A 24,519-nucleotide genomic window follows, 5' to 3' on the forward strand; every position below is an offset into this window, starting at 1 on the left:
AACTTTTCATCTTATAATTTAGATCATCTACTAGTAACCTGTGGTCACTATCCATGTACTCACTTGTTATGACTTTAGTGTCCCTTACTTTTCCTCCAATTAATTAGTCTGTTAATGTATAGTCTACAACTGTCTTAGATTTGCCATCCCAGCCATATCTAGTAATCTTATGGCTATCTTGTTTCTTTAAGAATGTATTCTTCACTAAAAGATGATTCCTTATGCACAGATTTAGAATTTCTTCACCCTCAACATTTCATCTTCCCTATCCAAAAGGGCCCATCACCTCCTCATATCCATTTCTATCCATGCTGATCTGAGCATACAGATCCCCAATCATCATAATGTTATCTTCTCTTACTTGGTCTTCCAGTTCTTCAAGGAATTTTGTTTTTTCTTCCTCACTGCATCTTTGTTTAGGCGCATGCACTTGGAGTATAGTAAAACTATTCTTTCCCAAGTTTACTCACTCTTGCTCCAATTATCCTTTCACTTACAAATCTTACATCTGTAACTGGGTCAATGTTTTTGTGAAACACAAACCCCACTCCATTTTTTGCCCCTTTATTGTGACTCTGCCAGTATAATTTGTACGTAACCTCTCAGCAATTTAGAGTTTTTTCCTACCACTTGGTCTCACTAAAAAATCCAAGGATATGAATCTTTTTCCTCTCCATCATGTCTACAATCTCTTCAGTCTTTCATGTCAAGGCTATTACATTTAATGTTCCCACTCTCAACTTGTTTTTGTCTTTTTGTTGGGTTCTAGTTCTCTGTTCTTGTTTAGTGTATCTTCTTGCATTCCTTGGTTTTTCTTCAGGCTGAGAAGAGCCGTCATTTATTCCGGGGGTACAAGAAGTGCTGTCTACATTAGGAATTCTTAATCTGAGGCATGTTCTTTTATTGAAAGCAATAACATTTTTTTCTCATCTGCTGGCCTGCTAAGCCTAACGCATCTGAGGATTTTCTTTCAGGGTTTACTCCCTCAGCCTTTGAAGATCCCTCTGCACCACAAGGCAGTGGTTCCACTCCTCATTTGCCCTTAGGAGGGAAAGGGTGCCTCCTCCGTCAGCTGCACCATACCAAAGCTTCCATCGTAGCTGCCGTTAAGGACTTTGCCTTATCCATGACAAGGGTGGATAATGGTAAAGAAAAAGGAGAGGTTTAGTATAGGACAGGATAGAAGACAGGTTAATGATAGGTCGTTGTGGGACCTTTGGCCTGTCTGGCATGGGTGACCCTGTTGGTAGCTACGATATTGCCGGCATAGCCCTCCGGATCCAGAGCGCGCAAACCTCCTCACTTGCACGGACAGTGCTATGTTAAGGTGGTGTCCCCTGAGGAGGTACTGATGTTGATCTGTTGTAGAATTATGGTATGTTTTACACTCATGTATTAATGATGTTTTTAGAGATCAAAAATAGTCTCTCTAAAAATCAGTGTGGATTCCCCAGAGATCTTGCGAAACAATGCTCGTTCTGTTCGTTCATGAGATCCAGAGTGCCATAGACATTGACGTCCAGGTTGATGGCATTTTCCTTGACTTGGGAGGGTATTTGATACATTTCCGCATTATCATTTATCAGCTTACAGATAATCGTATCAGATTTGTGACAGAGTTCAGGATTCCTTACAGGCAGAACTCAATATGTTACTCTCAACAGAACAAAATCGAAGGTAATTTGTGGAGTATTGCAATGAAATATGATGGACTGTTACTCTTTTCAGTATATGTAAATGACCTGGTTGATAATGTTGGAAGCTTCTTGAGGTTCCTTTTAAATGTCATTGTTGTCTGTAAGAAGATAGCAATACCAGGAGATGGGAGTGAACTGCAGGAAGACCAGCAGAGGATTGATGATTGTTGCAGAGACTGGCAATTGACCCTGAATGTAAATGAAGGTTGCATATTACACATAAATAGGTGAAGAAATCCACTATTGTGTGAGTACACTATTGGTGAAAGACAACTGAAAAGTGTATCTAACATAAAATACCAAGGATTAGCCATCCAGAATGACTTAAACAGGAATGCCCACATAAAACTAACAGTGGGTAAAGCAGCCACCAGACTGATATTCGTAGGAAGAATGTTACGGAAATGTAACTCAACTGTAAAAGAAGTGGCTTAGATGAGATCCAGTAAAGAACAGCAAGTTTCATCACAGGATTGTTTAATCAGTGCGAGAGCATTTCAGAGACACACAACAAACTCAGGTGGCAGACACTAGAAGAGGTAGTGTGCGTCATGGAGAGGCTTGCTATTGAAATTGGGAGAGAGTATGTTCTGGGAAGTGTCGGACAACATATTTCTTGCTCTCACATATGTATTGTGAAGTGACCACAGTTAGAAAATCCAAGAAATTAAAGGTAATAGAGAGGTTTGCTGACAATCAGGAAAGGGCCCAGTACATAGTGGTAGCAGAAGCACCCTCTGCATTATGGTGTGTTGTGGGGTATAGCTATAAATATACGTTATGATTTGTGGTAATTAATGTATGAAGATAAACATTATTATCCAATGGTGTCCCCAGCCCGTGGTCTAGTGGCTAGCATTGCTACCTCTGGATCACAGAGTCCGGGGTTCAATTCCTTGCCTGGTTGGGGATTTTCTCTGCCCGGGGAGTGGGTGTTTGTGTTGTCCTCATCATTTCATCATCATCCTCATCATTTGTGACAGTGGCTAGATTGGACTGCGAAAAAAAAAAATAAAATAAAATAAAATAAAATTGGACTGTGAAAAAAATTTGGACTTCGTACGGCACTGATGACTGCGCAGCTGAGTGCCCCACAAACCAAAGGTCATCATCATTATTATCCAGTGGCAAATTTGACTGTCTTTCTGAAGGCAGCAGAGGGATAAAATGTCATCAGCCTGGATTCTACAGTGATGTCAAAGCAAAACAAAAATATACTTTACCAGATAAAGTGGTATAGACTGTTTAAGATTCACCAAACATCTGCATACATGGAAATACATATAAAGCATTTTAACTGAGCAGGTTAAGCAGCTTTGTACAAAGTAATTGCCTTTCTGCCAATTTATTATTATTGTTTGTAGTTTTTTGAGTGCAGATGGAGTATAGCAAAATCTTTATAATTGATTACCCATGCTATTGTATTTAATACAGTCTGCATCTGTTGTTTCTTAATTTCAAACTTAGCTCCTTCCACATCATGTAGTTTCATCTTGAAGGAACACTATCAATGTACCAGTAAATGAATAAGTTGAACGCATTGTGTTAAGCTTCTCTTCCGGCTCAAGTTCTTAGCTTTCAAAAGAAACTTAGTGTGTCTGTAAAAGAAGGAATGTTTTGTATTCAGATCAATAATGAGGTAAATGAAGTCTGCAGCATGTCCCTCTTGTTAGTCAATCTGTACCTGGAGCAAACACCAAAGGAAACCAAATAGAAAGGGAGGTTTGTTAATGACACTGTAATTCTATCAGAAATGGCAAAGGATGGTTGAGTAAAATGGTTATAGAAAGACAGTCTTGAGAGGAAATTAGAACAGAACAGGACCGTGTAACATGTAACAGTTTTTCGATCAGTACAATTAATGTGTTTCATCAGAACGTTCGGAGGTTGAAAAAAGAGTTTGATGAGCTCCTGTGCCCTAGACGATGTGGAAAATACTGAAGTGTTAAATGTACTCTGTCTCTATGAACACCTATAATCACTGGGATAGAAATGTTAAACATAAGAGATTATAGACTAGCATCATTTTCGTATAGAGCGAACATGGAAAAAGGAAGAGTTACGACATGAGAAAGGTGGAGACAAAGTCAAAAATATTTGTAAAAACAAGTTTTTGTGTAGGGCTGAACCTAGAATCATGTGCTTGTGAGTTGTTACTGCAGAATATTTGTTTTGTAATTGTAACATTCTACAGATCCCTTCCAGGAAACTTTCAGCTATTTATGAGAAAGCTAAATGTATTCTTGAGCTACCTATCAGACAGGGAGAAACATTCGGTAGTTGTGCAGATTTCAGTGTGAATTTATTAAAAGATTCTGACAGGAAAAATGAACTTGAATCATTATTTGCCTGTTTCAGTCTGATTTCAGTGACAAATTTCCACCTCACATGCAACAGTATAGCTGGAACCGGACTGATAATGTTTTTATGGGCAGTGCTCTGGTTGGAACAGTTAATGTGTATGAGAGTGTCAATGGACCATCTTAGCAACTTACAGCTCTGAGGCATGTTCATACAAAGCAGTGAGAATAGGGTACACTGTTAAGTTAAAAGAGGTAGTATGGAATGAGATACATATAGAAAGAGATGTTATATGAAATTCAGTATGGTACATAGTAAATTTGTGTCATTTTTTTTTGAAAATTAGTTAAGGAAGTGAGTAAGCCATGTATAACTGAAGGGATTAAAATTTCATGTAGGAGAAAAAGAAGAATTTATATAGTGGCCATTATAAGCCAAGCACTGTTGTTACTTGCATTCTACAAAAAAATACTGTTATATTTTAAAGAAAATTATTAAAATGTCCAGAAATATGCACATCCTGACAGACGTTAACAATACAGTAGCAACACAAGTAGCAGCAAGTGGCTTATTTAGCGTTCATATAAGTGTTGTAGTCAAGTTGGTAATTTGTTTGAGTGTTCTTAGCGGACTTGTTTAGTTAAATCTGATGTGTTGACAGAAGTGCCGACACAGTGTTATTTTGAGGGTGCCGATATGCACGCTATAAGCTCACGCAGAATATCGGGACGTCTGAAACAGGACGCTCTATGAATGCTATAAAGAAAAGTACGTTGCTTTTGGAATACTTAACTTTAATCTATCCTTGTTGTATACATCGTTCTTGTTGAGACATGCTCTAGACGATAATTATCAATTGCTATGTAAGGCTAATGGCGCCTTGCTAGGTCGTAGCCATGGACTTAGCTGAAGGCTATTCTAACTATCTGCTCGGCTAAGGAGCAAGGCTTCGTCAGTATAGTCACTAGCTACGTCGTCCGTACAACTGGGGCGAGTGCTAGTCCGTATCTCGAGACCTGCCTTGTGGTGGCGCTCGGTCTGCGATCACACAGTGGTGACACGCGGGTCCGACATGTACTAATGGACCGCGGCCGATTTAAAGCTACCACCTAGCAAGTGTGGTGTCTGGCGGTGACACCACAAAATCTGTCAAATCATTGTGTAGTTTCGTATTTAGCAGTGGCCGATTTGCATTTTAATATCTGTGACATGTAAAGTCACGTAGTCGTCTGTCATTTGTTTATTTCTTTCAAATAGTCTTTGTACATTACTGACAGTACAGTTAGCCTTCTGCCTCCGAGCAGTGTGTCAGCAGTGCGCAAGTAGCAGCAAGTGGCTTATTTAACATTCATATAAGTGTAGTAGTCAAGTTGAAAATTTGTTTGATAGTTCTTAGTGCACTTGTTTAGTTAAATCCATCAAATCATTGTGTAGATTCGTAATTAGCATGGGCAGATTTGCATTTTAATATCTGTGACGTGTAAAGTCGCATAGTCGTCTGTCATTTGTTTATTTCTTTCAAATAGTCTTTGTACATTACTGACAGTACAGTTAGCCTTCTGCCTCCGAGCAGTGTGTCAGCAGTGCGCAAGTAGCAGCAAGTGGCTTATTTAACATTCATATAAGTGTAGTAGTCAAGTTGAAAATTTGTTTGATAGTTCTTAGTGCACTTGTTTAGTTAAATCCATCAAATCATTGTGTAGTTTCGTATTTAGCAGTGGCCGATTTGCATTTTAATATCTGTGACATGTAAAGTCACGTAGTCGTCTGTCATTTGTTTATTTCTTTCAAATAGTCTTTGTACATTACTGACAGTACAGTTAGCCTTCTGCCTCCGAGCAGTGTGTCAGCAGTGCGCAAGTAGCAGCAAGTGGCTTATTTAACATTCATATAAGTGTAGTAGTCAAGTTGAAAATTTGTTTGATAGTTCTTAGTGCACTTGTTTAGTTAAATCCATCAAATCATTGTGTAGATTCGTAATTAGCATGGGCAGATTTGCATTTTAATATCTGTGACGTGTAAAGTCGCATAGTCGTCTGTCATTTGTTTATTTCTTTCAAATAGTCTTTGTACATTACTGACAGTACAGTTAGCCTTCTGCCGCCGAGCAGTGTGTCAGCAGTGCGCAAGTAGCAGCATTACTGCATTTACTAGGCAGTCTCATATTTTAATAACCGTTTAAATTTTGTGTCAAATTGGACAGGGAATTGGTGATCATAAGGCCGTTGCAGCATTCCTGAATATGGAAGTAAATAAGAATATAAAAAAAGGGAGGAAGGTTCATCTGTTTAGCAAGAGTAATAGGAGGCAGATTTCAGACTGCCTAACAGATCAAAACGAAAATTTCTGTTCCAAAACTGACAATGTTGAGTGTTTATGGAAAAAGTTCAAGGCAATCGTAAAATGCGTTTTAGACAGGTACGTGCCGAGTAAAACTGTGAGGGATGGGAAAAACCCACCATGGTTCAACAATAAATTTAGGAAACTACTGCAAAAGCAAAGAGAGTTTCACTGCAAATTTAAACACGGCCAAAACCTCTCAGACAAGCGGAAACTAAACAATGTCAAAGTTAGCGTAAGGAGGGCTATGCGTGAAGCGTTCAGTGAATTTGAAAGTAAAATTCTATGTACCGACTTGACAGAAAATCCTAGGAAGTTCCGGTCTTATGTTAAATCAGTAAGTGGACCGAAACAGCATATCCAGACACTCTGGGATGATAATGGCATTGAAACAGAGGATGACACGTGTAAAGCTGAAATACTAAACACCTTTTTCCAAAGCTGTTTCACAGAGGAAGACCGCACTGCAGTCCCTTCCCTAAAGAACTTGCCCCCCTTCTAACAGCCGTGTACCGCAAGTCTCTAGAGGAATGGAAGGTTCCAAATGATTGGAAAAAAGCACAGGTAGTTCCAGTTTTCAAGAAGGGTCCTCAAGCAGATGCGCAAAACTATAGGCCTATATCTCTGACATCGATCTGTTATAGAATTTTAGAACATGTTTTTTGCTCCCGTATCATACCATTTCTAGAAACCCAAAATGTACTCTGTAGAAATCAACATGGATTCCGGAAACAGCGATCGTGTGAGACCCAACTCACTTTATTTGTTCATGAGACCCAGAAAATATTAGATACAGGCTCCCAGGTAGATGCCATTTTCCTTGACTTCCGGAAGGCATTCAATACAGTTCCGCACTGTCGTCTGATAAACAAAGTAAGAGCTTACGGAATATCAGACCAGCTGTGTGGCTGGATTGAAGAGTTTTTAACAAACAGAACACAGCATGTTGTTCTCAATGGAGAGACGTCTACAGACGTTAAAGTAACCTCTGGCGTGCCACACTGTCCGTGTGGGCGAGGGGGTTTGTGTGATCCAATGAAGTGGAGGGCTATGCCGGCGGTGGTGTAACTACCGGCAGGGCCTCCCAAGCCGGACAGGTCTCCATAGAGGATCCAGACAAAGTGTGTCTCACAACGTACCGTCTAGTGTCCTGCCCTATTCTGTTCTGTCCTGTCCCATCCTATACATTCCCTTCCTTTCCTTTTCCTCCTTGTGATTGTGTGGCAGCAGACACAGTCCCCTAATGTGAACAGCGGAAGATCCTTGGAAACCAGGGCAACCTTGATGCTCATAGGCCTTACTGCGAAGGCATGGATAGCGTTCTGTAGTCGTGGTGAAGACAAGCTATCTAAGGGGTAAGGCCCTGAAATAAAACCTTGGTAGGTGTCCAGGCCATGAGGTGGCAGCCCCACCAGGACACTCGGGGGCTGTGGGCTGATAACCCGCACCACCAAAAAACACATATCACAGAAACTAAAAGGAGAAACAGCCGGATGGATCTTAAGGATATGACCTTTGGCCTGAAAAGGAAAACCCATATCGGTTTTTGGAATGTAAGGACGTTCAGAGAGGCAGGGAGGCTAAGACAAGTTGAAAAAGAGATGGAGAACTATCAACTAGATATATTGGGACTAAGTGAAGTAAGGTGGCCAGAATCTGGGGAATTCCAAACACAAAATGGTGGAGTGTTGCTGTATGCGGGTCAGACAGGTGAGGACGCGATGCACAGGAATGGTGTAGGGCTCTTACTATCTAAAAGCAGCAAGAAGAGCTTACTGGAGTGGAAACCAGTCTCAGAACGGATAATAACTGCACGCTTTAAAACAAATGTGCGATATGTCACTGTAATTCAATGCTATGCACCTACTGAAATAGCCAAAGGAGAATTAAAAGATGCATTTTATACAGAGCTTAACGGAGTTCTTAGACAAATAAATTCTAGGGACATAAAAATTTTAATGGGTGACTTGAACGTAAAAGTTGGTTCAGAAAATGAAGGGCTTGAACATATTATGGGTGTGCATGGCATGGGGATCAGGAATGTAAATAGTGAACTGTTGATAGATACATGCGCTGAACATGACCTAGTCATTGGAGGCACATTGTTTCCACATCGTAACTGCCATAAGATAACATGGGTTTCTCCAGACCACATTACCGAAAATCAAATAGACCACATAGTCATAAGCCGCAAGTTCCGACACTCTGTTAGATGTCAGAAATAGAAGAGGGGCAGACGTTGGGAGTGACCACCACCTAGTTTTGGCAGAATTCAGACTGAAGATAGTGGCAAATAGAACCAAGCTCAATCATAGGTGCAAGAAAATAGAGGTGGCAAGATTAAAATACCAACAGATCAAAGAAACATTTGCCTTAGAACTACAAAACAGATTCCAGGTCCTCTCTGAAGAAAACTTTATGGAAGAGGGAATTGAAACATGCTGGCAAAAAATCAAGAACAGTTATTTAGATGTGGGAGAAAAAATCCTAGGATTTAAGGCTCATCAAAGAAAGGAATGGATCTCTGATGCTACGTGGAATGAAATCAGCCACAGGAAAGAACTAAAACTTAAGTTAAATTTTTGTAAGACAAGAGCGCAGAAGAGCGAAGCGCATAAAGAATACATGGAGGCGAACAAAAAAGTGAAAACATTGCTACGTCGAGATAAAAGGAAATGGATAGATGATCAAGCAAAATTAGCAGAAGAGGCAGCAAGACAAGGCAAAGTGAAAGACCTCTACAACATTACCAAACGGTTGTCAATGAAGAACTTCAGACATGAAGGACCAGTTAAGAACAAGAATGGTGTGATGCTTACAACTCAACAGCACAGCTACAGAGATGGGAGGAGCACTTCAGGGAACTGTTAAATTGTGAAGACAACCAAGAGAAACAAGTAAGAGATGTTCCAGAGGAAGTCGAAGAAGACCAAGATATAAATTTGCATTGCCCCACAATGGACGAAATTAGGATTGGCTTGAAAACACTAAAAAATACAAAGGCTCCAGGCCTATACAACATAGCACCGGAGCTCTTAAAAGCCGATATTGAAAGTACTGTTAAAATGCTCCATCTTTTGCTGAAGCATATTTGGCTTGAAGAGAAATCTCCAAAGGAGTGGAAAAATGGCTTGGTGGTAAAGCTCTCAAAAAAGGGAAATTTGTCAGACTGTAACAACTGGCATGGTATTACATTGTTGTCAGTGCCCAGTAAGGTCCTCACCAGAATTATTTTAAACAGAATTAAAGAATCCCTTGAAAAGCGACTGCGTAAAGAACAGGCCGGTTTTAGGGCACAACACAGCTGTGTTGATCTTATTAACACTTTTAGGATCATCTTAGAGCAAAGCAAAGAATTCCAAGCAACCATGTACCTGGCATTCATTGATTTTCAAAAGGCCTTCGATTCCGTGAAACATAAAGTGCTCTGGCAGGTGTTGTGGAAGTATGGCGTACCACAGAAGATCTTAAACATCATAAAAGATCTATATGATGGCTACGAATGCTGCATACTCCATAAGGGAAATATGACAGAGCCCATAAAAGTAACAACTGGAGTCCGGCAGGGTTGCATTTTGTCACCAACACTTTTTCTACTCATTCTAGACTCTGTTATGAGAAGAGTCACAGCAGGCAGGAGACGAGGAATCCATTGGGGGATCCACGAACGTCTGGAGGATTTGGATTTTGCAGACGACATAGTTTTATTAACTCCAAGGCTGACTGATATGCAAGCTAAATTAAACTTGCTGAAAGAAGAAGCAGAGACTGCTGGCCTCAAGATAAATACAGGCAAAACAAAGGAAATGAGAGTAAATTCAGGTAACATGGAGGTGCCCCTGTTAATAGGTGAGCAGCGAGTGGAGACTGTCAACTCATTCCTGTATCTGGGTAGTATAGTGGCGGAAGATGGTGGAGCTGGAGATGACGTGAAAAACCGCATTAAAAAGGCAAATGCTGCCTTCATACAATTGTATCCAATATGGAAAAATAGAAATATCACATACAAAACAAAAATCCGTATTTTTAATACAAATGTGAAGGCTGTCCTTCTGTACGCCAGTGAAAGCTGGAAAATGGATAAAAAGATAACAACCCAGTTACAAAGCTTCATATATAGATGTCTTTGACGCATCATGAATATCTGGTGGCCAGAAAAAATATGTAATGAGGAGCTCTGGCGAATAACAAACCAGATACCTATAGAAGACCAGATACGAGAGAGAAAGTGGGGCTGGTTGGGGCACACCTTGAGAAAACCAGATGGAGCCATCGAGATAAAGGTATTGGAATGGAATCCCCAGGGAACAAGGAAGAGAGGAAGACCAAGGGGCACATGGAAGAGGACAGTGGAAGGGGAAGCAAAAAGAGTTGGCAAGACCTGGGCAGAATTGAGGCAAATGGCCAAAGACAGAGACGGATGGCGAGTTCTCCTGGATGCCCTATGCCCGCATAGGGGCCAAAGGAATTAAGTCAAAAGTAAGTCACTATCCGAAAATTACCTCGAGCAACTAAACAGAGAACCGACTCGTGGAGATAACATCTTGGACCTACTGACAACAAACAGACCCGAACTTTTCGACTCTGTAAGCGCAGAACAGGGAATCAGTGATCATAAGGCCGTTGCAGCATTCCTGAATATGGAAGTAAATAAGAATATAAAAAAAGGGAGGAAGGTTCATCTGTTTAGCAAGAGTAATAGGAGGCAGATTTCAGACTGCCTAACAGATTAAAACGAAAATTTCTGTTCCAAAACTGACAATGTTGAGTGTTTATGGAAAAAGTTCAAGGCAATCGTAAAATGCGTTTTAGACAGGTACGTGCCGAGTAAAACTGTGAGGGATGGGAAAAACCCACCATGGTTCAACAATAAACTTAGGAAACTACTGCAAAAGCAAAGAGAGTTTCACTGCAAATTTAAACACAGCCAAAACCTCTCAGACAAACGGAAACTAAACAATGTCAAAGTTAGCGTAAGGAGGGCTATGCGTGAAGCGTTCAGTGAATTTGAAAGTAAAATTCTATTTACCGACTTGACAGAAAATCCTAGGAAGTTCTGGTCTTACGTTAAATCAGTTAGTGGATCGAAACAGCATATCCAGACACTCTGGGACGATAATGGCATTGAAACAGGGGATGACACGTGTAAAGCTGAAATACTAAACACCTTTTTCCAAAGCTGTTTCACAGAGGAAGACCGCACTGCAGTTCCTTCCCTAAATCCTCGCATGAACGAAAAAATGGCTGACATTGAAATAAGTGTCCAAGGAATAGAAAAGCAACTGAAATCACTCAACAGAGGAAAGTCCACTGGACCTGACGGGATACCAATTCGATTCAACACAGAGTACGCGATAGAACTTGCCCCCCTTCTAACAGCCGTGTACCGCAAGTCTCTAGAGGAATGGAAGGTTCCAAATGATTGGAAAAGAGCACAGGTAGTTCCAGTTTTCGAGAAGGGTCCTCAAGCAGATGCGCAAAACTATAGGCCTATATCTCTGACATCGATCTGTTGTAGAATTTTAGAACATGTTTTTTGCTCCCGTATCATACCATTTCTAGAAACCCAAAATGTACTCTGTAGAAATCAACATGGATTCCGGAAACAGCGATCGTGTGAGACCCAACTCGCTTAATTTGTTCATGAGACCCAGAAAATATTAGATACAGGCTCCCAGGTAGATGCCATTTTCCTTGACTTCCGGAAGGCGTTCGATACAGTTCCGCACTGTCGCCTGATAAACAAAGTAAGAGCCTACGGAATATCAGACCAGCTGTGTGGCTGGATTGAAGAGTTTTTAACAAACAGAACACAGCATGTTGTTCTCAATGGAGAGACGTCTACAGACGTTAAAGTAACCTCTGGCGTGCCACAGGGACCATTGCTTTTCACAATATATATAAATGACCTAGTAGATAGTGTCGGAAGTTCTTGCGGCTTTTTGCGGATGATGCTGTAGTATACAGAGAAGTTACAGCATTAGAAAATTGCAGCGTAATGCAGGAAGATCTGCAGCGGATAGGCACTTGGTGCAGGGAGTGGCAACTGACCCTTAACATAGATAAATATGCTGTGAATACATAGAAAGAAGGATCATTTATTGTATGATTATATGATAGCAGAACAAACACTGGTAGCAGTTACTTCTGTAAAATATCTGGGAGTATGCGTACGGAATGATATGAAGTGGAATGATCATATAGAATTAATTGTTGGTAAGGCGGGTGCCAGGTTGAGATTCATTGGGAGAATCCTTAGAAAATGTAGTCCATCAACAAAGGAGGTGGCTTACAAAACACTCGTTCGACCTATACTTGAGTATTGCTCATCAGTGTGGGATCCGTACCAAATCGGGTTGACAGAGGAGCTAGAGAAGATCCAAAGAAGAGCGACGCATTTCATCACTGGGTTATTTGGTAAGCGTGATAGTGTTAAGGAGATGTTTAGCAAACTCAAGTGGCAGACTCTGCTAGAGAGGCGCTCTGCATCGCGGTGTAGCTTGCTGTCCAGGTTTCGAGAGGGTGCGTTTCTGGATGAGGTATCGAATATATTGCTTCCCCCTACTTATACCTCCTGAGGAGATCACGAATGTAAAATTAGAGAGATTCGAGCACGTGCGGAGGGTTTCCGACAGTCGTTCTTCCCACAAACCATACGCGACTGTAACAGGAAAGGGAGGTAAAGACAGTGGCACATAAAGTGCCCTCCGCCACACACCGTTGGGTGGCTTGCGGAGTATAAATGTAGATGTAGAATAAGATTAGAACAATAGAGGGTATAGTAAAACAGGAGACTGAGCATCCAGTCAATGCGCAAGATACCATATCAGTTAAACTAAGTGACAATGTTAACAATTACACTTAATGACAGTGCTCTGACTGATGATTCTTAGGTTGTAAGCATTTTTAGCAATCACTTTATGAGTGTAGCAGCAAAAATAGTATTAAATGGTTCAGGTGAAGGAGCAAATGAGTGTGTTACAAATTTCATTCCAAAAAACTAAACAAATAGAAGTAGCGACCGACAGCTTTCACTGAAATTAATGGAATTATAAAAATTATGAAAAACTAAAGCTCATGTGATATCGAAGGAATTTCGAACAGAATTCTGAATAGGTGATGTAATATCCTTAGTGATATATGAGTAGTATCTGTGATCCAGGGAATTTTTCCTGACAGATTAAAATATGCAGTTGTTAAACTTCTTTGCTCTTTATGATAAATATGACAAGAAAGTTTTAAATAATTATTGTCCGGTTTCTTTACTAATGCCTTTTTTCAAAATATTTGAAAAAGTTTTGTACTCCAATGTACTCTCCCATTCAAGTAGAAACAACTTAGTACGTCACATTTTGGATCCGGAAGTGATTAACTTCTCATGGGTGGGGTTCACAGTCATGTAGAATTATTTAAAAGACATTATATTCACCATTGACTAGAGAGTTTTCATTTTCACAATTCCAATTTTTTTGAAAACCTATCAGACTTATGGAACAAAATACCAAAACACAATATCAGGATAGTAACAGTGGATGTTAGTGGAAAAGTAATGGGGGATTTTAATGCAAATTTTGGAAAACAGAATGTTGTCAAACGTTCTGTTCAAATGATAATTTACATAAGAAAAGTAATGACATGTTACATAAAGAAACATGGAATTCAAATGATAAGGAAACAGTAAATCAAGTTGGTCATGTTCTCATAGATAACAGACATAGAAAGGCAATAATGGATGTACAATCATTCCGAGGAGTGGAAATGGGGTCAGAAAACAGTCTAGTTAAACAAGTACAATGAGAATCCTGTGAACAGGAACACGTTATGCAGGTCTTGGAGTCACTCGTGTCCATCTAGAAAAGTTTTTACGGAGTTTAACGAATGCAATGTTGGTCTGATGTATTTGACGATGTCCTTTGGCTACACTCTCTAAAGGATCGTTGTAAGAAATACCAAAGTAAGATCAACCTGTAAATGCCTAAATAAGGCGAAACGTGTAGTTGAAAAATAAAAAAAAATAAAATTGCAATCAAGACCGTTTTTAACCAATACTGTTAAGCACTGGTTTGCTGTATGCCACATATGGATTGGAAGAATTTCTATAGAATCAGGTTAGTAGGCAGTACCTAAAATGAAAATTAGACATGGAAATGTGGCCAAATTTGATCTGGAAAATGTAATAGGAACAGAAGAGATACTAAAATACAAAGTTTGAAATTTCAAATTGATATGAGGTTCTGAGTAGGGTGGGAGAAAGTCATGAAATGAACAGCAATGTGCAATGGAATAGAATGAAAGAAGTTATCCTCACAGCAGCAAGTAATAGCCTTCAGGCAGTAAAACAAGGCAGGGAGAAATGATTTGATGAGGAATGTGAGGAAGGTGAAGACAAGGCTATGAAATTATGCTAGAAATGGCTGCAAGTTCATAAAAATCCTAAAATAGAACTTAATGATTGGCAGGCATAAAAACAGGCTAGTAAAATAAATAGTAGGAAAAATAAACCATACCTAAAACAACAGATGGAATCTAAACCATATCTAAAACAACAGATGGAATCTATTAATGAATAACATCAATGTAACAACTTTCAGAAAATGTGCGGCAGTCAATGAAATTAAAAGAGGTTTCAGTTACAAGTCTAAGGTGATGAAGGATAAGAATGGCAGTATGGTTATTGTCTTATCAACAAGCAAGAAATATTTTGACAGTCTATTGAAATATTCGGAATCAGAATCACCAATTACAAATTCCAGCAGCAGCCCTAAAATGACCATAATCCAGAACTGACATACGAAGGTGTGCTAAGAAGTTTCAAACACCTAAAAATTGGCATGGCAATTGGGAGTGATGGTATTCCACCTGAGATACCAAAACATGGAGAAGAAGCACTGCACAGATGTTTGCTTCACCTTGTGTAGGTAATCTGGAAAACTGAGTCCACGCCAACAGAATGGAAAGATAATTCACAGTTATTGTTCCATCTCAGTTGTACATTTTTAATTATATTATGTGCTTCAGCTACTTAGGATCATCTTCAGATCACAGCAGTTGTGTCAGAGTATTCTGGCATGTTGTTCTGAGTAGAGTTGAGGGGTTGCTTATGCTTTGATCTGAAGATGATCCAGAGTGATCGAAGTATGTAATCTAATTAAAAATGTGCAGCTGAGGCAGAGCAATAAATGCAGTTTGTCACCAGAAGAATATGTTGGCTATAGTGAGGGTGGAAAGAATCATTAATGGTTCTGATATGTAAAAAAGGAGACAAGGAAGACTACAGAAACAATAGGGTAATATCATTAGTAAACATTGCCTATAAAACTGTATCCTGTTTATTGCTGAACTGCATGAAACCATACGCTGAAAATATAATCAGTGATTATCAAAATGGCTTTTACAAAACTAGTTCTGCTACTGACAGTATATTTACAATCAAAACAGCATATGAAACATTATTGGGAATGTAAACAAAAATGAATACATTACTTGTTCAGTGACTTAATGAAAGCTTTTGACTCCATCCGCAGGTAAAGCCTGTGGATTCTTGTGATGGACTTGGGATTTCTGATTAAACTTATAAATCCTTGTAAAATATACATTGATGATAATATAAGCAGAGTTTTGCTAACTGAAATAAAATCTGACCATTTAAAAACAAGAACTGACCAAGACAGGGAGATTCTCTGTCCGCTTTTCTCTTCAGTTAGCCTTGGAGAGAGTTGAGAGGAAACTCAAACTAGTACATGTTGGGACCCTGCAAAAAATAAATGTTTTACCGTATGCAGGTGGTATAGTGCTTGTTGGAAAATGTGAAATAGATTAGACAGTTATTTGTGGAGCTCGTAGAAGCAGTATTCAAGCTTAGCCTAAGAGTAGATGATCAGAAAACAAAACACGTGATCGTTCAAAGATGTTGAAATAGCAAAATGACCAGTTACATCTAATAATTGGCAAACATAAATTTGAACTTGTTTAAGAGTTCATATTTCTGGGTGCAGTGGTAAATGAACAAAATCAGAGACAAGTAGAAATGAAAATGAGATAAAAATTAGGGCCTAAACTACTGACAAGGAAAACTAAATGAATGTTTATAACACAATCGTCAGACCATTCCTAACCTATGAAGCAGAAACATGGAGTTTAACTAAAAGGGAAGAACACTAGTTATAACTATTTGAAAACAAAGTTTATTATTGTTGTTTTTGGCATGCATGGGTACTCAACTTTGAGGTTAACAGCACCCTTGTGAATTTTAAAAGAAACCAGTGTTGGGTCAAGAGGCTAAAAACATTGTCACACTCACTCACTCACTCCGATCTCATTCATGTAGATCCACACAATCATTCTGTATCATAAGTCAAAACAAAGTTTACAGGCAAATCATTGGTCTGTGCTATGATAACGATTAAAAAACTGGAAGAGAAGAGACAACACACAAACCCACATTCTGTCACAATAAGCAACAACAGTGAGCATAAAAAATTCCAGAAGACTTCATTGCGTAGGCTATCTGATGAGAATCAAGTGATTTCAAGAATATTCCTGGAGAAGTCATTTCATAGTAAAGGACCAAGAGGGAGAACCAGGAGTGCATGAGTAAATGAATTAAAACAATATTTAATAGATTTGACAGAATTGGTGTGAGTAATTAGCAGGAAGTAGCACAAGATGGAAGCTTTTGGAGGCAGCTTGTGAGATTGGCACGTAAGTTTTGAGTCCCTTGGAAGCCAAGAAGAAGAAGAATTGCAATTTTGGCCTTACGGCCATTATCAAGTGGTGTACTGCAGACAACTGAGCTTTGGCAAAAGTCAAACATTAAAATCCTCCAACATGTACACATGTCATCCTTGTACCTGAACCTTGTAACTGGAAGGATACAGCAATGTTAAATGAGCACAAGACTCTGTATGCTGTGAAAAATTATGTAAATTGCATAAAATATTACAAATATTGACATCCAACAATGGAAAATCCAGGATGGAATGTAACAATAAAATGAAAGGGATAGTTGCTGCTCACCATGCAGCAGAGATGCTGAGTTGCAGAGAGGCACAATAAAAAGACTGTCAGAAAGTTAGCTGTTGAGTCTGACTCCAGCTGCCAGAGACTGTGGTCATGGTGAGAGTTGCATTTGCATGAATGTGTGCATGTGTGTGTGTTGTCTACTTTTGACAAAGACCTCATTGTCCACCAGCTAACTTTCCAACAGTCTTTTTGTTGTGCTTTTCAGCGACTCAGCATCTCCGTTATGTGGCGAGTAGCAAATATTGACATCCTTAACGTGAATCCCAATGAACTACCACTCCCTCACATCACCCATATATAAAATCAAAACAACATGTTCAGCTGAGAATCTTAGCTCTGGTGCTTGTGTTTGTCATAGTTCAATAACAAAAAGGGAGAAACAGAAAAAAGGCAAGGTGCAGTGGGGAGAGAAGAAAGTTGCTCGCAATATGTGTAGTTTTATTAATGAATGACTTCTCAGCCTGTTCATCATATTGTATTTGCTGTAAAATTTTTGTGGTTTCCTTCCCACAATCATGTAAGAAAGTTTGCTTTTATTTTTTACAGACTTTGTTAGAAAAGGAGCAACTACTGCATCGGTTGAAATAACTATTAACAACAAAGGTGTCCGTGCATATAAACCTGAAGAATATGGCAATATGATAATTATATGTAGAACATTAAGTGCAGTATCAGGACAGTCAACCTACAGAATACGATCAGCAAGAGGTTAGTAGATTAAGATTGTTCTGCGTTTTTCAGTGTTTTATATGGTAAAATTTGATGTCATGTTGAGTGAAATGGAATCAGTTACTTGTCAGTGGCACAAAGTCATCATTTTGATGGTTTGTTACTGTAATTGTACATGACATTTTCAAAAATTGTGGTGCTTCATAAAGTAATTAATCTTGAGGAAACTGCAGTATGTATCGGAGACATGGAAAAGAAATGTAAGTAGTGTGTTCATGTCTGAGTTGTTCAGCACTGAAGCTTTACTCTTCATCAAGCTGTCAGACTATTTTCTCCATAGATTCTTTTTACAGTCCATCCATTTTATCTTCTATGAAACTAGTGTTGGTCTTTAAGGAACTTCATATTTCTCCATGATTTACTGTCCATACATAATGTTATTTATGATGTTCCTGTCTTCTGTTATTTAAAAATTAATTGGCTTACAGTTACTTTCACCTTCCATATTCATAACTAGATCTCTAGAGCATAATTTTAAGATAATTTATGTACACCACCTCTGTAAATGGCTCTTGTTTTTAAGATTGTTTGATTGTTTAGGGGAAGTCAAGTCATCAAAAAAGGAGGAATTGGATCGTATTGTCAGTCATCTGAATATTCAGGTTAACAATCCTATATCGGTGTTGAATCAGGATACAGCACGCACATTTCTGAGCAACAGTGATCCTGCAGAGAAATACAAACTTTTCAAAAAGGCAACACAACTACAAGCTATAGAAGACACATATCAGAACACAATAAAGAGCCTTGAAGAAGCCAAACGCATTTATCAGCAGAAAAGGAAGGTTAGTGCTGTTGAGTAGTAGGTGTGTGTGTGCACATGGGCACACACGTGTGTGTGTGCATGTGTTGGTGTTGTCTTTAAATATATTTCAATAAACAGATGGTAATAATGAGTGCTTATTTGTTGTGATTTACCTATAATGGTTTCCGTGGAAACAATGAAATATATTTATGAAGTGTGAATTAAGAAAAAAGGTTTAGCACATGTCATATTGTATTAGAGATGCAATGATGTGAGACTGTGTATGATCTCCGTGTTTTTTTAATAACAACAAATACCTTTGTTACAAGAACACCCACTTAACCAGATTTACCGCGTCAGTGCACCTGTGGAATGAAAATATGCATTCAAAAAATTTTTCATGAGGAGCTTCAGGATGACCTGATTGTACTCAAATCATAACACAGTGATGACTTTTTACTTCATTGGTGATAAAGCTAACACAAGCTTTTGTTAGCAAAATTAAGAATAGATATTTGCATAGCCAGTTTTGCCTGCACATAACTGTCATGTAACTCATATGATCATGTTTATGAACAGTCCAAGCTTAAATTTATTTTCAATTTTTACTGTGTACATGATTTTATAAAAATAGTAAATAGGTAATAATTGTTTATTAAAATCCATGATCAGAAACTCTGGTACTGACGATGTTTTTTTACTTGGTAATCTCTAATGATGAGCTTGGTAAAGAATTAGCTATAGTGAAGTCAGTGTGAGTTGATCCGTGACAGTTACATTGGGCTGGCTGTGGCCACTTAATGGGCCTACCTGAACCAATAAAGTAACATGATTTTATACATGTCTGTATAGCAACGGTTCAGTGTTATCGCAGGTCTGTAGACGGCTGCAGTTTTTACTTGCAGAGATTAGTGCTTCACAGTTGAAAGCTGCCAACAGCACTGTGAGCTGCCAGGAATTGTCCTTCACCGACTCAGCTGTAGGAGCATGCATTAGCAAAAAGTGAAATTAAATTTTGGAACATGTATACACATTGTAGTTATGTCTGATGCAAGCTGTTAAGAATTAGGCTCTCATGTTGCTGTGTCTCCAAATTCAAAAGAAAAAACAGATATACATTATGGAAACAGCTGTAACAAAATAATTGTTCTACTTGTGTTTTCTTGAAAACTTCTCTCAAAACCTTTTAATCCTCAAAATCAAATAGTTTTCTGATTGGTGTATTGTTGATTGTTGTAACATCTAGAATAGACTGTTCCACTGCTGCCCCATGGAGCAACCATGCCCATGTCTGCTCCTCAATGCACTCATTGGCAGGTGCAGGTAGTGTAGGCTACGTGTCAGAAGGTTGTATTGCATGTGTTCTGCACATGTACGAGCTGTTTAGACACCCCTGTTAGGCCAGTGGAGTATGATCATGTATGCTGCAGCCTGGCTGGATGACTGCTATAGGTCATCATGTTGCCACCTGTTCCCGTGACCAAATGGCTGTCTGCGAGTAGCCTTTGAGTTGGAACAGGCTGATGTAGACCTCTTCAAGTGCTAATTGTTTTGTAAGAATGCTCTGTTGTTGGGACACGTTGTGGTGCACAACTGCCTCAGTTTACTTTTGGTGTATTTGTTTACAGTCTTTCCTACAAGTTCTATATTAGCCACATGTAAACTAAAAACTAACTTAAAGAGTATCTTTACATCCAGCTTCACCTAAGTTTTGCTAATACAGTGTTTAGTGTAGATGGAGGCCAGGAGGATTACTATTTTGAATGAATCTCTGGTTTAATGATTCAGAGAATCTGGTGTTAAGCAACACGATCCAAATGACAGAGGTTGTAGAAAAGCCATTGAAATTCAGCATGTTGTGTATAGCAGCATATTTTGTCACTAGATAGTTATCTCTGATCTCGGTCACATTGTGGTGGTAGCCATTCATTTGAGTGGACAGCTGATCGGTAGTTATACTCACACGCAACGCTGGACAGAAATCACAGCAGGGTTGGTTATGACATGACAACCTTCACAGGTAGCCCTGGCTCTGATAGGATAGGATAGGATAGGATAGAAAAGCCTGTGACAGATCTGAAGTAGGATGTGCCAGGTGGGTGAATCGACAGGTCTCGCACCTAGACAAGAGCTTGGGAGTAGGTGTCGCATAAAGCTGGACAAGGGTATTGCATAGATTGGGTGGGATGTGGAATGGGTGGGAAGGATTGCATGTAGGATGTTTTTCATTTCCGTGCCCATGCCAGATGAATGACCATCACCAAAGTGTGACCAAGAGCAGATTTGTCCACCCAATAGCAGAATACGCTGCTGAGCATGACATGCTTGATTTTAATGACTGGTTCACAATGTCAGGTTCTATGATTACACTGATGAGAGCTTGCAACACACCCTTCAGTCTCATAATTCTCGTGGCCTCAATCTCCTCCCGACCCTGCTCCTCACCTACCAAGACTCCTTCCCCGTGACCCTAACTTCATTTATCCTGCACCGATACCCTCTTGCTAAAGTCTCCCTCTTCATCAGTCCTATTCTTTCCCCCCAGTACACTCTTCCAAGGGGTCAGGAGTGGGAGTGGCATAGGGATGGATCATGTGTAGGTTTGGTGGATGACAGAACACCACTTTAGGAGGGATGGGAAGGATCATTCATAGGATGACCTTCATTTCTGGACATGGTAATAGGTACTGTAACCTTGGTGAAGGAAATGGTGTAGTTGCTCCTGTCTGAGGTGATGTTAAGTGATGTGGGGGGGATCACCTTTGTAGCTGATTCTTGGTGATGGGAAGATTGGGAATATGTACAGATATGGCATGGGAAATCTGTTCGTGGACTATGTCTGGGGGGAAGTGCCTGTTTGTAAGAGCTCTCATGGGATCTTCAGCATACCGGGCAAGGGAATTCCCATTACTACAGATATCCCATCCAAATGTAACCAGGCTGTGTGGTAACTATTTTTTATTTTGGAAGGGGTGAAAGCTGTCAAAATGCTAGTACTTTTGGCAGTTAGTGGGTTTAATATGACAGAGCCATTAGAAAGGTGGAGGACAACATCCAGGAAGGTGGCATGTTGGGCTAACAACGGCCAGGTGAAGTGGGCAGGAGAAGTGTTGAGGTTGTGGGGGAATGAGCATAGAGCGCCTTGGCCCTTTTTATGGACTATCTGGCGGAAACCTTCCTAGCCTATTGCAACAAGCTCTTTGTATGATTCAGTTTCGTTGATGATATATACATGGTCTGGGCTCAGGGCCAAGACACCATATTTTTATAAATCCACCACTTCAACATGCAGTCCTCCTCAGCCCAACATGCCACCTTCTTTTACTTTGTCCTCCACCTCTTTGATGGTTCCATCCACTCCTTTCTACATATTAAACCCACTAACCATCAACAGTACCCGCATTTGGCAGCTGTCACCCCTTCCACACCAAAAAATCACTTCTACACAGTCTGGCCACTCATGGCTAGCATATATGCAGTGACAAGAATTGCCTTGTCCAGTATGCTGACAGTCTCCCAAGGGCTTTCACCAATGGACACTATCCTCCCCTCTGCCCCTCTCCAAACTTAGTTCACCTAGTACACAGGTATCCCGTACCATATCCTCAAACACTCCTAATCCTCCAACTACTCCCAAGGATCAGCTTTAAAGTAGTGCTCCCCATGTCAACTAATATCAAATTGGACCAAAGCAACTGAAACATATATTTTGCTATGGTTTGAGCTGCATCTGTCATCATGCCCTGAAATGAAGGACATCCTACCCAAGATCCTTCCCACTCATCCTAAAATGTTATTCTGTCACCCATCCAACCTACACAACACCCTGGTTGACCTCTATGCCAGTCCCACTACAAACATTTTGCCCAGGGATCATACCCTGTGGAGGACCCAGTTACATCATCCACCCAGCACTTCCTACTCCAGTCCTATCAGTGGTTTATCCTCTACCATCGAAGTTGGGTCCCCTGTGAAAGCAGTTATGTCATGTACCAACTGTAATGCAATCACAGCTTACCTTTTTGTGTTGGCATGACAACCAATCAGATGTCAACCAAGATACTGGCCTTGCCAAACTGTGAACAAGAACAGAGTTGACCACCCAGTGGCACAACACACTGAGTACAAAATACTCACCATGCGAGGAGGCGCAGTGGTTAGCGCACTGGACTCGCATTCGGGAGGACGACAGTTCAATCATGTGTCCGGCCATCCTGATTTAGGTTTTCTGTGATTTCCCTAAATTGTTCCAGGCAAATGCCGGGATGGTTCCTTTGAAAGGGCATGGCCAACCTCCTTCACCATCCTTCCCTAATCCGATGAGACCGATGACCTCGCTGTTTGGTCTCTTCCTCCAAACAACGCAACCCAACAAAATACTCGAGTACAAAGGCTGTTTTGCAGTGCATGCCATCTGGATCCTTCCCTCAAGCACTAGATTTTTCTGAATTACTTAGAAAGATGTGATCCTTGTGACACATCCTTCGTTCCCGTTATGCCCTGGGCCTCAGTCTCCACTAACTTCCTGTCCCAACACCTTCTACCCAACAGTTTCCCTTTTCTCTTCTTGTCACCCCCTCCCAACCCACACTTCCATGTCATCTTAACAGTGTGCCACACCCGGACAGCTCCAGTGCCCGTGAATCACATGCCTAGCCCATGCACTCGCACCTTTCCCTCCCGCATTCCTAGTCAGCACACCTGCTGCCTCCCTACGAGCCACTGACTGCCCATTTCCAACACCTCTTTCTATTTCTCACCCTTACCTCCATCCATCCACCCCACCTAATATAACCCCACTCCACCTAAGTCCAATTGGTGAACTGCAATCCTGGCATTGTGTGTCAGGTTGGTACAGTGTAGGGGCACAGGTGTGTGTGTGTGTGTGTGTGTGTGTGTGTGTGAGAGAGAGAGAGAGAGAGAGAGAGAGAGAGAGAGAGAGAGAGAGAGAGAGAGAGAGAGAGAGAGAGAGAGAGGGGGGGGGGGGCACACACTCGTCAAATGCTTTCTTCCGAAAGCAAGGGAGTTTTCAATGTCTTGTTTATGCCTGTCAACAGCTCATTGCTTCTGCTACTCAAAGTATGCTCTCGTTTACTCCTAAATGATTTGCAGTCTGCCTGAACTTTATTTACTACATTTATTTATACATTTTGTTAATCGTATCTAATAAATGAAATTATTCTCTTCTCTTTTTTACCAAGCAGATGTACAAGAGCTCTACCTTTCTCTACCCTTCTTTCCACTAGTAATAATTAAGCATAATGCTGAGTAGCTCTTCACCTAATAAATATCTTTCTTATGTTTCTCAGTGTAGGAATAACTCAGCAATTTTGCATTATGCTAGTCAGAGATCACTCATTCTAACTTTCGATTATTATTGCTAATATGATTCTTTTATGTCAGTGAAAAGATATAAAAATTAATTATTTGTCCTTTAACACTACCAGAATTAATTTTATTCAATTATCTTTTCTCTAAGTGTGATTTCTTTAATAATTTAACACTTTATCTCATGCTCTCAAAATATGATATAGTTTGTCTTGTATCCTACCAGTTACAGAAGTCAGCTCAAATCTCTTCCAGGTCAGGTGTTGGCATCTATCAGTGCTAACTCAATTACTGTGTTACGATAAATGCGAAAACTCAAGATAGCACTATAGTAAATTAACATAGTGGTGTTCTTTG

General features: G+C 40.0%; 1 protein-coding gene across 3 annotated transcripts in view; it reads left to right on the forward strand.

Moving 5' to 3' along the window:
- LOC126484170 (structural maintenance of chromosomes protein 6) overlaps nt 1-24,519 on the forward strand; it is a 198,795-nt gene that overhangs the window by 40,136 nt on the left and 134,140 nt on the right. For all 3 annotated transcript variants that reach the window (XR_007587821.1, XM_050107576.1, XM_050107577.1), the window contains exons 4-5: nt 17,907-18,068; nt 18,630-18,874. Coding sequence is in view for 2 of the 3 variants with exons in the window: in XM_050107576.1 (XP_049963533.1) it covers nt 17,907-18,068; nt 18,630-18,874 (407 nt within the window). In the remaining variant the exon portion in view is untranslated. The remainder of the gene's footprint in view (nt 1-17,906; nt 18,069-18,629; nt 18,875-24,519) is intronic.

This window comes from Schistocerca serialis, chromosome 6, assembly GCF_023864345.2.
Source record: "Schistocerca serialis cubense isolate TAMUIC-IGC-003099 chromosome 6, iqSchSeri2.2, whole genome shotgun sequence".
Taxonomy (NCBI): domain Eukaryota; kingdom Metazoa; phylum Arthropoda; class Insecta; order Orthoptera; family Acrididae; genus Schistocerca; species Schistocerca serialis.